The 15,383-nt window shown below is 42.1% G+C and overlaps 1 protein-coding gene across 3 annotated transcripts in view; it reads right to left on the bottom strand.

Moving 5' to 3' along the window:
- Positions 1-15,383, bottom strand: part of SULF1 (sulfatase 1) — a 126,204-nt gene that overhangs the window by 57,131 nt on the left and 53,690 nt on the right. For all 3 annotated transcript variants that reach the window (XM_066578556.1, XM_066578555.1, XM_066578557.1), the window contains 3 exons: positions 13,091-13,315; positions 11,461-11,700; positions 7,347-7,498 (listed from right to left, as the gene is read on the bottom strand). In XM_066578556.1, coding sequence (XP_066434653.1) covers positions 7,347-7,498; positions 11,461-11,700; positions 13,091-13,247 — 549 coding nt within the window. In that variant the 5' untranslated portion in view covers positions 13,248-13,315. The remainder of the gene's footprint in view (positions 1-7,346; positions 7,499-11,460; positions 11,701-13,090; positions 13,316-15,383) is intronic.

Here is a 15,383-nt window from a genome sequence, read left to right on the forward strand (position 1 = left end):
GGATTGGAAAGGGTTAACACACCCCAGATATATGCTTGTTTAAAATAGAAGAATGCTTGTCATTTCAAAAACTTACATTTATATTGCGGTGCCATGTATGCAAATTGACCTGCCTTGAGTCACAGAAACGGGCCGCAAGAGCCCCAAGTCACGGCATCATCACTTTATTTACATCCCTTTCACTACTTTCCAACATCGCCCTGTTGCTGGCGTCAGCCCGACTTCAGTGGTGCATTGTGTACATATTGGATGCCAAGTTAGGCAGGGTATCATACCCAGTGCTCACACACTTCACCATGTCTTGTGCTAATGTCTGTGGCGGAGGGGGGTAAGCCATAAATGGAGGGGGCATGAATAAAGAGATTACGTTGTGACTTGGGGCTTAGGCGGCCTGACTCCATGACTCAATTTGTCTACATGACACCACTATATACATGTAAGTTTTTGAAATGATGAGCATTCTTCAGTTTTAAACAAGCATACGTCTGGGGTGTGTTAAATATGCCTGGTAACTACGGTCCAAAATTCTGACAACAGATTCTCTTTAAGAGTTCTTCTAGCATATACAGTACATCTATTTTTCCATATTTGTGCCCTACAAACTTCTAAAAGCCTAGGCAGATGCCACCCAACCCAACCATATCATTATAGGTTAGACAATAGAGGCAGTAAAGTTTCTCATACCTTTGTTCCGCCTAATTAGATCTGCAGCTAGAAGACAATTACATGAACAGTAAAAGTGTCTATTACAGAGGGTAATATTAAACAGAAAGCAGTTTGGCTTTCTATTAAAAAAGTACCATTAGATTATGCGCATATAAAAGAAAACTAAAAGGGCGATTAGAATGTATCATGGAACATTAAAAAGGAGGTTATGCCGAATTAATTTCTAGCCATATATCTTCCAAGACCTAAGGGGATGAGCACCACTAAGCTTGTAATCTTATGTGCAATCCCATTACATGGGTCAAATGCCATAACTGGAACATCTGTGTCACTGGCTGACAGAATCCCAGCATGCTGTAATCACATTGAAAAGCCTCATGGTCTGCAGCAGTTAGAGGCTCTGTGAAATCTCACGGCTGTGGGCAGGTCACCTTGGCACACATTCCTTGCTTTTGTTACAAGGAAGGTCTAAGTTTCGAAAATCTTCCCAGAACCTTGTTAGTTTTTCTCCATGTCCATTCCAATTGTACTACCCTGAGACTTGACAGCACAAAACATTTTTTTTTTCCAAAGCATAATGAAAACCAGCGAAGGCTCAGGTCCTGTTTATGAGTTTTATAGCTGGAAATACACGGTAACATCATCTATCCCCAACATTACAGATCCGAAAGAACACCATATGTTGCCCACCCCTCTCTCCGCCGACTGAAACTTCACTAGATTAAACTTTTTTTCCTTGCAGACGTCAGAATAGGCCAGAAGGCAAATGAACCCAATTCATGACAATATACTAAAAATATGACATTCCAAATACCGTAGACGTAGCACAAAGATTGGGTAACATCTGGTAAAATATACAGAGGGGGGTGGAGATAACTGGGATAATAACTTCAAAGGAAGGTCAAAGCTTGAAGGAAAAGCAACGCAATTTATAAATCAGCATTAACGTCAGTAGCACTCGTAGGGATCTGTTCTCTGGATGTTGTTATACTGCTAAATGCTCTCCAGACTCATCCTGGCTCGGCTCTGGTTTACACATTTGGTTCATTGAAGTAGTAGAATGCAATATGCTGCTGATTTAGGCGGCTTTCGGAGGAGTGCATTTTAGCTCCATACTTGGTTGATGTTTTGTGGACCGTAATGCGGAGCGAATGGAAATCTATGTATCTATTCACACTGTTTTATAAAGCAGCACGAGTTATTTTTGCCCATTTTTACCTCCATATTGGTATTATTTTCTATTGGGCAAATACAGATCAGTTGTTGCCCTGCAGAGAATAAAATCAATGGAAGCAAATACAGATGGTCTCCTACTTGCGAACAGGTTCCGTTCCAGGAGCCTGTTCGCAAGTCCATTTGTTCGCAAGTCCGAACAAATGTTTCTATGGAGCGGGATCGTGGGTGGATCCCGCTCCATACAACGGCGGGTGCAGGCTGTTCTTACAGCGGACACCCCGCGGCTGCAGTTCCGATGAGCCGCGCCGTTCGTGGGAACTGTTAACACTTTTAATACTGCTGTCAGAGCGGTATTTAAAGTGTTAAGTTTCCAACAAGCAGCGCGGCTCATCGGAACTGCTGCCGCCGGGTGCCCGCTGTAAGAAACAGACGGCACCCGACGTTCAGGGGGCCCGTACAGTGTCCCGCGATAAGATCGCGGGACGCTGTGCGGTTGCAAGGCGGCCTGCAGTCTTCTGAAAGGCCCCAGTGCTGCCTATGCAGAGTGTCTATTAAGCGCACGGCTTGACAGGCGCTCTGCATAGGCAGCCCTGGGGCCTTTCAGAAGGCCCCAGGCTGCCTAGCAACCGCACAGTGTCCAGCGATCTGACCGGACAGGCTTCTATCAGGCTTGATAGAAGCCTGCCTGGTCCCTGCACAGTATGATGTAATGCCATAGCATTACATCATACTGTGCAGGACAGATAGTTCGCATTTTGTGAAGTTCGTAAATCGAACGTTCGCAAGTCGGGGACTATCTGTAGAGGCAAATACAGATCGATTAATTAATTAATTGATTATGATTTACTGATGACCTACAGTTGTAACGTCATCTATAACATGTCGGTATCAAGGATGTGTTATAATAAGCTCGCCTGAAACTGGCCGTAATATCCATGAACTTCCCGCTCTGGTTCCTCATATAATATTGGAGGAGGTTTATCACATAAAATGGACTGCAGTCAGATATGTTGATTACATGTGCAATACATTTTCTTTAGGCCTGCTGTCCACGGGTGGATTTGCATTGTGAAATCCGGAGCAGGATTCCGCCTCCGGATTTGGCAGCAAATCCAGCCCATAGTATGCCATGAAAAAAGGCGATTTCCTGCCCACAAGTGGAAATCAATGGTGATTTTCCACTCACAAGAAAGAAATCGCAGCAAGCTGCGATTTGCCACGGGCTACGCAAAGACGGTTTCCATTGAAGCCAATGGAAGCCATCTGTGCCGTGGCCATTCCATTATCATCATTGCAGAATTGCTGCAGGAGCAGCGCCATCGCTATGGTGATGGCGCGGTGTCCTCTCAATCGCGCAATGAGCCGTCTGGCACATTGGCAGCAGAGGAGGCCACGTCATCGCCATAGCGACGGTGTGGCGTTCCCTGCATTGTGCATGTGCTGCCTGGCACATTGGCAGTACAAGAGAAGACGGAGAAGACCCGGACAGGTAAGCAGGCCTGGCACCAGGTTGAACTCTGCTGCAGGAATCCTACATGTGGGGTCCGACCCGTCCGTGGACAGGAGGCCTTAATCGGGAGGACATTTGCTGTAAATGAATTTCAGGTCCATTACAAAATTATAGCTTGTTTTTTTTTTTGTTTTTTTTTTTGGGGGGGGGGGGGGTTCTTTATCTTTTCGATTTTAAGAATATGGGTAAGGAATGGAAGAGGTATAGCAATCAAGGGAACTCCACTATTTTTAAGAGGTTAGCTCTTGGCAAAAAGGGTAGTGAGAAATGTTTCCAATAGCTTAAAGTGGTTTGCAAAATTTTTGTGTAGGGTTCTATGTTTGTTTAATATAGTCTAGAGGGGTGTCTAATGACGTGTATGCCCAGATATTGCATGGAGTTTTTTTCCCATCGAAATGGGTATTGGGTCATCCAGAGAGGTCTTGCTTGTCCTTTAAGAAGCAGTGCTTCAGTTTTGTTTAGGTTTAGAGTGTAGCCTGAGAGTCTGCCAATATTTTCTATCTCTCGTATTAACGGTGTCAATACATCCTTTGAGTTACTAATCATCAAAAGTGTATAATCGGCGAAGGCCTCTACTTTTATTTCTAGCTCAGTATATCGGATGCCCGTTAAGAGAGTCGCAGATGTTAAGTGGCGGAGTAGGGGGTCTATGGACAGGTCAAAAAGAAGTGATGAAAGTGGGCATCCCTGACTAGCCCCCCAAAATAGGTAGATTATTGGTGTGTGAAGTATTTTAATGGTAAGTGTAGTGGTGGCATCTATGTGCATTGAATTTACATATTATAGCTTGGTTTTATGATAAAATATTGCATCTGCAAATAAACTTCGATATGAATGTCTACTGGAGGCAGGGTATTTTGTAACTAGTGATGAATAAACCTCTGAAAAGTTCGGTTAGGCTGGTTCTCCAAACTTTTGCTAAATTCTCGGTTCAGTCCGAATTAGTTCGACCTTCACATCACCAAAACCTCTAAAACTGCTGTATAATACTGTCTGAGTTATACAGGGCTATTATGGCTCTTACACAATGTTCTACATCAATGTTCTGGGACAAGTGTTGAGCGAGCTGAACCAGTAGAACCCTGTTTCGGCAGAACTTTGCTAAACGCTTGATTTGAGTTCGCGCCAAACCGAAGTTTGAGCAAAGTTCATTTCAAAACAGGGTTCTACTGGTTCAGTTCGCTCAACACTATTTGTAACATTCAGAATACATAATCTAAACAATTAGGAGATGTTCTCATTCCCTATTTGATGAGGTAGGGAAAAAAAAAAACCTTGCAAAATATGCTTTTGTGAACTCTGCTTTTAGGTGCAAATCGGCACAAAATACGTGTGCAAACCTAGTGATATGTATTTTGAAATCCCCTTGATTGCAAAGCCAAAATCTGATATGGAAAAATGAAAAGAGATGAGTCAGGAAAACAAAACGTATTGCAAGAAAGCTACACGGTTTCCCATTACAAAACAATGGGACATGTATTTTGACTTTGAATACGTGCCACATACCCTTATGATGGATATCCAAGGTGCCTCCCCAAATATAGCCTACTTTACCGATACGAAAATCTACTTTATTCCTGATATGTGGATACTGGAGTTTTTAGTCTAGGATGACGCCTGATGAAAATTCCAAAGGCTCATTCACATATGACCAAAAGCCAGGCTCAGTTTCCTCTAGGTTTTATATAAAAGTTGGATGGAAACTGATGATTCCTTTCTTAGTAATTAGATCACTTGTGCCTTTTTTAACCTCTTGAAGACACACTTTTTTCTTTCATTTTTGCTTTCTCCTCCTAATTTAAAAAAATAACTAATTTTTCATTGTTCAATGGCACCATTTAATGCACTGAAACATTTAAAAAAAAATTGCAGTACATTGGCATCAGCCAATGAAAGCTGGCGCTGCATTAGCCAATCACAGCCATTCAATGATGTCATTGAATGGCTGTGATTGGCTAACTCAGCGCCAGATTTCATTGGCTGACGCCGCCTGAGTTAGCCAATCAGAGCATTAACTTTCTGGAGGCAGGGATTTCAAGCCCCGCATCCAGAAAGCAATGCTCTGTCGGTGAGGAGGAGGGAGCGACAGCCTGCACCAGCGCCGCAGAACGCCGTGGGAGGTGAGTATTGTTTTTTTTTCTCCCTATACCGTATTTCCGGCGTATAAGTCGACAGTTGGGGGGTTGTCTTATACGCCGGAAAATACGGTAGCCTTTTTACCACAATAACTATTTTTTCAGCAGTGCAGCTATGTGAAGGCTTGTTTCTTTGCGGAACGACCCCAAAGTGCTATCACTATGTACCCCAACGTGCTACCACTTATTACATTTCTTTCCAAGACAGGTTACCAGAAAAGTTCAATTCCGGCACTGTGCATTTTTAAAAATGTATTATTTTAACAGACTGGACTTCTATAGAAGCTGTGATATTAAAATGTATATATGTTTTCTTAAAAATTACAAAAAAATGTCCAATGTTTATAATATTTATATTTTGTAATACTTAAAAAGAAAATGTATTTCACTTTTTTTTGTCCTCTTAGATGACTTGAACTTGTGATTGTTATACAATATACTGCAATACTTCAGTATTACAGTATATTGTATTTCTGCAGGCATTCTATTAAGATGTGCCAGAAGCATGTCTTAATAAGCAAAAATACATAGCAGCTTTGGGGTCTTCACAAGTCCCACAGCTGCCATGCCACCCATATGGCACCCCATGATCTGATCACACAAGAATGGGCATTTGGAATATTTATATGTTGCTGTAACAATTGGCAGATGCATTAAAAAATGTAAAAGCCATGATTAGAATTATTTCTGATTTCAGACATGTATCAGCTGTCAAAGACATCCAACACCCACCGTGTACAGATTGGGATTAGCTCCTGAGTCTGCTCCTTAAAATCTCTGTGCACATCTACTGTACATGGATGGTGGATGTTACAAAGTGGTTAATTGACATAATATGGTCCACTGTAGATGGTTGGTGTGAATTATCAAGTATGGCAGTCAAGCATTTGTGGTGCCATTCCATTCATTTTCCATGGAGCTGACAGAAATGGCCAAGGACAAGCATTCAACTAACTGACAGTCCCACTGACAGCACCATGCATGCTTGTCTGCCATGCCATTCAGTCTCATACTCACTAGGGATGGGGGGGGGGGGGGGGGAGGGTGTTGCAATGAACCAGCAGTGAGGTGGAGAGGGGAACATGGAGCCCCTTGAATCAGGATTGGTGGGGGTCTCAGCAATAAGACCTCCAACATTCAGACTTTCACCTATCCTATGCAGAAATGCTAAACGTTGATTATGGAACAACCCCTTTAAATAATCGGAATGCGTTATTATGCACAATGTTGCAGAGTTAGAAATGTATTTATACCAGTTTTTCAAAACAGTTGTGCCACTTTTCCCAACATATGTGGATGTTTCAGAAAAAGTAGGCATGGCTTTAGCGTTCAGTCATGACTAGCAACCAGATGCCAGATTCATTAAGCAGGTATGTGCCCAGTCGATGCATCTGGTGCACGCCGTCCCGCTGTGCTTTACCTTCAGCTATATGGAGATGTATTTTCCTACAAGGGCTTAAGCTCATTCATTTAAAGTATACTGACTAATATGTATCATTAAATATTACTCATTGGACACTTTAAGAGTTACTCAACCAAGAATATGTGGAAGATTTAAATTACAGGCCAACGCTTTCCACTTGTAAATTCTTCACATGCTTTTACTACTTCAGAACTTCACCAGTTAGTCACGAAAGCAAAAGTAGTTATTCATACATGAAAGCGTGTGTTCCACAGAAACACTGAAGCACTGTATAATGCAGAGTCTTCTGAGCTGCAGCATTGTGTCTGAAGCAGTCAACACTTACAGCTCACCTTCCCGAAATTAATTAGACATCTGATCCTTTATGGCCAACTGCCTATATATTCACATGCTTGTAATATTCCAATATTCCAGTAGTAATCAGATAATAAAATACCTTTTCATAATCAAATCCATGCTTTTCTTTGTATCCATTCCGGCATATTGTGTAATTATAGAATCGCGAGTTCTTGACCAGTCCCAGCCATTCTCTCCAGCCTGGGGGAATGTAGCTTCCATTGTACTCATTTAGGTATTTTCCAAAAAATGCTGTATAACAGAACAGAATGACAAAGCTTAACAGGAGTTCAGCCCATAGGCTAGAAGAAATTCTACTCCATAACACAGGGAGTAGTCAAAAAGACTGATCCAGTGCTATATCTCAATACTGGTGTCCCATATTAATACAATAGCATACTTGAATAGCAAGGCAAGGATGCGCTACACAACTGTGTGACGCATGGGCCCCTGGAACATGGATTTCAATTTTGTGTTAGGGCCTCTGTAAAGACCCATTTACACTTAACAATTATTGCTCAAATTTCACTGAAACAAATGCTACCATTGTTTACTTTTCGGATGATTTTTAGATGAGCATAAAATCCATCCTTTGGCGGGAGAGCTGATAGCAGGGACCGCATGCTGTGTTTCCTATGGGCAGAGCTGATTACATTGTATCCAGCTTGCAGTCCTGCAGCAGAACAAAGGAGCTGTATGCAGAGAACAGACCACCTGCTGTTCTCTGTATACAGCTCTGGAGGCTCATTTACATGCAAATGAAAGTAGTAAGCTGCTAATTAATGCTAGTTAATTTTGAGTGATCATCTTTGTGTGTAAATGGGCCTTAAGAGAGAGCAGGAACCCAATTGCAAAGTTAAAGAGTAGCATGTAAGGAGCAGAAATCCACTTACTGCGTCTCTCTTAAGTGCCATGGGACTGCTGCTGTGATTGAAGTAAAGAAACACAGGTTCTGATAGTACTGCCTAGGAAAAAGCATACTCGAAGGAGGCCAAATGCGAATCAGTACCTGAATCTCCTGCAGACAACAGTGGATGAATTCCTGGATGATCTGCCCCTACCATAGCAGAAGGAGACCACTTACAGTATGCTTTATGCAGCAAGTGGACTTCTGCTCCTCACATGCTACTCTTCAACTTTGCAATTGGGTTTTATTTTCTCCCTCTTACAAAATTGAAATCCTTGTTCTGCGGCCCCCAGGGGTCCATGCACTATACCTTCATGTAGCACATCAATGCCTTATTCAAGTACGCTATTGTTTCGATATAAGATACCAGCATTGAGATATAGCGTTGGATCGGTCTTTTGACTATATGCTGTACATACAAGATTTTGCTGGCTAGTTTTTTATTCAGTGGACAGATTTTATTAAATCAACTGGAATAGAAATGTATTTAAAATTCTATGACGTAAAATTCCACATCAATGACTTATTTTAACTACAGATGATTACTGATTGCCCAGTGCTTGCCACTCACGTTGTATTTCTGCCACTTGGCATAGAAAATTAGCAAACAAATCAATGACCCAGTTTGCCAAATATTTCCTGCAGCTAAGTAGAGATCCAGGCTTGCAATATAATATGCCAGTGGCTGGATCGGTGCTGGCATCAACTGATGCATTTAGCAGATTGACAGAGGTCACCTTCTGCCAAATGTAGTTATAAAACCAAATAGAATAATGTTTAAGGAATATAACACTCCATAAGTGTATCCATCCGTGTCTAGTACTGGCTTTCCATCTTTAAACTTTACTGCAACAAATGAACCCTACAATTAAACAGCTATACCTCAAGTATCTATTATGTACAGTTGCAATCAAAAATTATTCAACTGCTCTGGCGATATTAGATTTATTTTAAAAAATTTACGAACTTCTCTTAACTTTTTGGACCACCCTATTGTCTTATATGTCCCTTGCCATATTTCTACCATGGAATCAAACGTAACAGTGAAAGTCCTAGCCAGTCCAGGTATTTGATGCGTTTTACTCAAGCACACCTGATGCAACTAATCAAAGGCTTCATTAGTTGCATCAGGTGTGTTTGATACAACACCTGATATGCAAATATCTGCTCTTATTATTAGGGATTCTATTCAGAGTGTTGAATAAATCTGAGACTGCTGTAGACATTAAGTACAGCATTTTATGTTAAATTTGGAGAAACCACTTGTTATATTAGCTGCATTGAGCCACTTAAAATGTTGACCTAAAAGTTTGTAAATTTGGCAACTAAACATAATTTGGAATGGGAGTTGAATAATTTTAAGTGCAACTGTATGCCATCGATGTGTGATTGGTGATAATGTGAACACTGTGATCCCCAATGATAGAGAACGAAAAGGTCTTGACGCTTGATGCCATGGGACTGTGTTGCAATTTCAGCAACAGGTTGGCTGTGGTGTTAAGGAAAAAAAGGGTCTGGAATCTAGGCTTTTTTTTCTCTACGCCCCCCACTCGTTTAGATATTCGTGGGATATTTAATTGGCATGCCATCAATGTTTATCAGTGTTTACAGTACCTAAAATCTCTTAAAATCTTGACAACCCATTTAATGGGGTTTTCCAGTCAAATTCTATTGATGACCTATAAACAGCATGCTGTCAGCATTGCAGCAACAGAGGTCGGAGCGGAAACCTCCGCGCCGACCACCATGCAGTGGGCGGCGCCAGAGGCATAACTTAAAGCTTCTGGACCCCAATGTAAAACCTGTAATAAGGCCCTCAACTATAATGGTTTATTCATAGTACTGGGCCCCCTTTATGGGGAAGAGAGGCCTTATGGGTCCCCTAAGGCTCCTGGGCCCGGGTGCAACCGCATCCCCTATTGTTACGCGCCTGGACGGCGCTTATAACTGCAGGCACAGCTCCCATTGAAATCAATGAGAGCCGTGCCTGCAGTTACAAGCGCTGGCCACTACATGTGAGGTTGGCGCGAAAGCTTCTGTTATTGCGGCGCTGACAGCTTGCGCCTGTGCAGCTGATTGGTTGGGGTCCTGAGCAGCGCCCCCGGCCGATCAACTATTGATGACCTATCCTGATGATAGGTCATCAATAGCATTTGCCTAGAAAACCCCTTTAATTATTGCATAGCCCAAGAAAGCTCTAAATTTGCTTCTTTATTGTTCAGCATATATTTTCAATTAATAATATCATAAACTACCAGCCGTTAACGTTTAAAGGACGTAATTCATGATTATCTGGTAAATATTCAGGTAAAATCCATGAAAATATATGGGGAATCGGACTAATACACGATTCCAGTCCATGCTGGCTTTATTCTTATAAATCTCTTTCCAATTACTATGGAATTTCCTGTTTTATTCAGTGCTGAAAATACTCCAAAGCCTATTAAATGCCCATCGCGTTATTGTACCAAGGGATCCATTGATGCATCTGTGACAGAATGCAGATTTCTCTGATGAATGCTATCTCTTTAAGAATGAGAGCTCTGTGATGGGTTCAAAGTTCAGGACAAGACTCAAACAATGAAAATAAGAAAAGTATTTTGCTGGCAGGCTGTGCGGGTCTACGAGATGTCGAAATTAATACTAACAACTGCAGGAAAATCACTACAATGGTTTGTAATAGTTTAGGGCAAGTTTGCAGTTTTTAGAAACACAATTTATACAAAAAAAACCTTAAAGTTCTATAAAATTACAGGAAATGTATTTTTAAATATGTACACAAGGAGAGGTGGGTCGATAAGTAGAACTAAAAAGTCTCGCCCAGAGCTGTCCCACTTCATGTACCCCCTTCATATCATGAGGCATAGGCAAACGGCCATGCATAACCCCCAACCCACCTATCATGGGAAACTCCCGTGTGATGCAGAGTGTTAGGGCTGCAGAAATGCAGTCCTAAGCTCTCGCTCATGACCTGAAGGTTGCCAGTTCAATTCCCACATGGTACAGGTAGCCGGCTCAAGGGTGACTCAGCCTTCCATCCCTCCAAGATCGGAAAAATGAGTACCCATGGGGGAAGGGGTAATAAATGAATTATCTGAAGGCTAAACCGATCTGGATCACCACTGAATATCTCAATCAACCTTACTCTTGTTATAGTGTACATCTGACACACCCATTTTATTCCCATATTTCCTATTAACCATGCAAATCATGAGTACTCTTTGCCCATAGTTGCTTTCGAAAAACATCTCCATTGATCTATCTTGAACGCCATTACGAAAGGCTAGATAGTACTAAAGCATCTTACCTGTCCTATAGCCTGTGTTATTGAGATATACTGCAAAGGTACGAGGTTCATGCATGGCTTGCCAAGAAGGAGAGGAGCAGTTTTCATTGTTCGTATAAATGTTGTGGTTGTGGACATATTTCCCGGTTAGCATAGAGGAGCGGGATGGACAACACATAGGGGTGGTCACAAAGGCATTGATAAAATGTGCACCTCCTTCTTCCATGATTTTTCTGGTCTTGTTCATCACCTGCAACGATCCTGAAATAAATAAAACTCTTTGCTAACGTATAAGACATATATGTGTGTCAACCAGCTTAATAACTGCATTTAATTTTTGAGTCATGCCATTTACTCAGCAGTAGCTTCAATGCCTTCAGGGCTTCATTAAAAACAGTGAAGGCGGCCAGATAATGACAGCATCGGATCTTCAAGCTCTACTGCAGGTATTTATACACGCCACCAGCATTTCACTTGAATGGACTTGAGCTCTAATACCAGCCACAGCCCACAGGAATAGAGAGAAAAAAAAAAAAGACTAACTTTTTGTAATCCCAAAATGTAGCATGCGCCAGATGTGGAATCTTTCGAGAGCATCAGAAACAGTAAGGCCATATTCCTGCAGTGGAAATGCTGCGTTATTTCTGCAGCATTTACAGTACATATGGGGATTTCAAAAATTTCCAAACACATGGTATGGAAATTCTCAGCAACGAACCTGCAGTGTTTTTGAAAAATCCTGCGGATTCCAAATACACAGTATGCCTATATAGTCTACAGATTTCAACCCTTGAAATACAAAAAGTTAAAATCCACAGCAGATCCGCCACAAAAACCACAGCCAAATCTGAACCATTTAAGTTTGGAGTTGAAAAAGGTTTGGTACGGTGTTAGCCAGTAGAGAACAATGTGATTGTTCTCAGTAAGAAGAAACCAAGTAATCTTGTAGATATGATACCTTTTAATGGCTAACAAAAATACATGATGTTATAGCGAGCTTCCGAGCCTCTCAGGGTTCTTGCTTGGGCAGGGTTCTATCTGAGGAAAAACCCTGAGAGGTTGGAAAGCTCACTATAACATCATGTGTTTTTGTCAGCCATTAAAAGGTATCCTATCTACAAGATTACTTGGTTTCTCTTGCTAGGTACAATCATGCTTTGGATTTGGCCACACTGTATTTCTGGCGTATTTGCTGCGGGTTTCCCTCTGCAGTAAGCTCACAGCAGGTGCGTAGTTTATGAAGATATCCTAAAGGGTGCTTTCACACGAATATCAATATTTTCGTAGGATACTGCGAAATTTGCTGGTGCAGACATTTGCGCCAAAATCCACAAGGCTAAAAGTGGAATTTGATGCGGAATTACCAGCAGAATTCTGCCACTTTCATGTTGTATCAAAATCAGCAGGGTATCCAGCAAGGTTTTGGCCATGTGAAAGCACCCCCCCAACTGCTTTTTTGGCTGGTGTCCATACATCTGCATGGGGCCATTTGTGCAGCACGTAGATGGATCTCTGCAAGCCCCAATGCAGATGTATGAATAATCTCAGAAAGGTCTACAACAAATCTGCATACTATACTGGAAGACGCTAGACGTTATTCAGCCTGTGGATTGCAAGTATATAATATATATATATGAAGTCGTCTGCTCACCTAGTTCCACATCCTGGTCATCGGTGAGGACAAGGATGATATTCGGTCTAATGTTCCTCCTATCCGGTGCTATCCGTCCTCTAAACCTCGGCACCTTCGATATACAATAACTTGCTGGCAGCAGCACGATGACCAGTGCAAAATAATAATACTTCATTGTAGATTTGCAGGTTGATTCGATATGGATGGGTGATGTTGCTCCTTCTATCTGTAGACAATCTGCAGCTGCAATAGAATGATTAAAAAGTCATTTTTACGCTATTTAAACCAGCATAAATTTCCATGTGTTAGGACCCGGCACAGATGAGCTCCACCAGTCAGACTAATAAAGAATGATCTCCGGTGATTAGCGATGGGAATGGGATCAGCCATGGGAGGGGACATGTGGACATTTACACGAAGAGCAGATATTGTCTGCACAATATTAGTATTGGTGAATATAACGTCTGGATAGAAGACTGCGAAGGATATTAATTTAGTTTCTACATACGACCAGGGTAAAGGCTCACTTACACAGGTCGATTATTGTTCAGAGTTGTTCGAATCCCTGTGCTCCCGCAGGTATTTGAACAATAGTCGTCCCGTGTAAATGCATGTAGAGACGGACAACTGTCTGCTTACAGTGAATGGAGGCCAATGGGGGAAGAATGCTGCCTAGCTGCCCCACCTCCCCACTAGCCACACTCGGAGCGATCTAGCGATATTCGCTCCCATGTAACAGCACAGGAGCGAGCATCACTGGAACACGCTGTTGGGCATAGTTTGCTCGACACTCATCCTGTGTAAATGGGGCTTCATGTACATGTTTTGTGTAGGATAGGTCCTCAATAACCGTTCAGTGGGGGTCCACCACTCATGACTCCCAACGATCAGATTTTCCCCCATACTGCTGCCTGTGTGTACAGAGCTGTTTTTCTGCCAGAAGCAGTCAGTTCCTAAAGGCCCTTTTACACTGGACAATTATCGTTGGTAGTTGTTCAAAACCCTTTGAACAATATTCATCGCATGTAAATGCATGCAGAGATTGGAGGACTGAGCAAGAGTCATCCAGTCATTCAGTTTCAGCATGCTTGAAAACCAAACGACTAGCCGTTCAATATAAACAGTAGCCGTTCAGTACTGAATGGCTGTCTGCTTACAGTGAATGGAGGTGGGCGGGAAGAGAACGCTCCGGCGGCCTCCCTGACTCCCTGCTGGCCATACTGTGAGCGATCCAACGATACTCACTCAAGGATAACAGCACAGAAGCGAGTATGCACAGGGACATGCTGTCGGGCATCGTTTGCCCAACACCCGTCCCATGTAAATGGGCCTTTACACTGGAAAGGAATAGTGTAGCTAAAACCAAACCAGTAGAAACCTGTTTTGGGTGCAACTTTGCCAAAAGTTTTGGTTCACCACAAGCTCGAACCAAGTGTTCAGTAAAGTTCTTCCCAAAACAGAGTTCTACTGGTTCAGCTCGCTCAACACTAATCATAGAATGGTAGAGTTGGAAGGGACCTCCAGGGTCATCGGGTCCAACCCCCTGCTCAGTGCAGGATTCACTAAATCATCCCAGACAGATATTTGTCCAGCCAAAGTCCTGAAAACTGATGTAGAATACTGTCTATAAGCCATAAAAGCCCTATATAATAGGCTTTTATGGCTTTTAAACAGTGTTAAGCACTAGTTTTAGGGGTCTTGGTGAACTTCCAGTTTGGTTCAAAGTATTTCAGACCGAAACAAAATTTTTTACAAAAGTTTGGTGAAACAGCCGAAGCAAACAGTTTACTCATCACTCAGCAGTCAAAGCCCATTGATGGGAATGAGACTCAGTCTGCAATAACATCTGGGGCCACTGTGTAACCTAAAGAGCTCTATGCTTCTGCAAAAAAACATTTCCGTACACAGAAACCAGCCCGTGGCAACAGCTAATCGCCAAGGGTCACTGGCAGCAGACTTCAATTGATCCGCTATTGATGACCCATCATGAAGAAGGATCATCAATAACTAGAAATTGGAGAAAACTTTTAATTCATGCTTTTCCAGAGTATTTTAGCAAGGTAACCTCAATTTGTCAGATTTGATGGGTCCCGTTGTTGGACACTAGTGTAGAAATGAATGAAAAAAAAGTGTTCTGGCTGGTTGCTTTTGGCAACACACAAAATTTTTGTCTCTACCAGTTTTTGCACATAAGGTCCTGGGTTTATTTTAGAACAACTAGTGTGGTCAAAATATAGAGAAGCACGAGTTAGCAAAGTCAGGTTGCAATTGGCATCAGTACGCTTTCCTTGTGACCTACGAACATCTGGGT

Source organism: Eleutherodactylus coqui, chromosome 9 (genome assembly GCF_035609145.1).
Source record: "Eleutherodactylus coqui strain aEleCoq1 chromosome 9, aEleCoq1.hap1, whole genome shotgun sequence".
Taxonomy (NCBI): domain Eukaryota; kingdom Metazoa; phylum Chordata; class Amphibia; order Anura; family Eleutherodactylidae; genus Eleutherodactylus; species Eleutherodactylus coqui.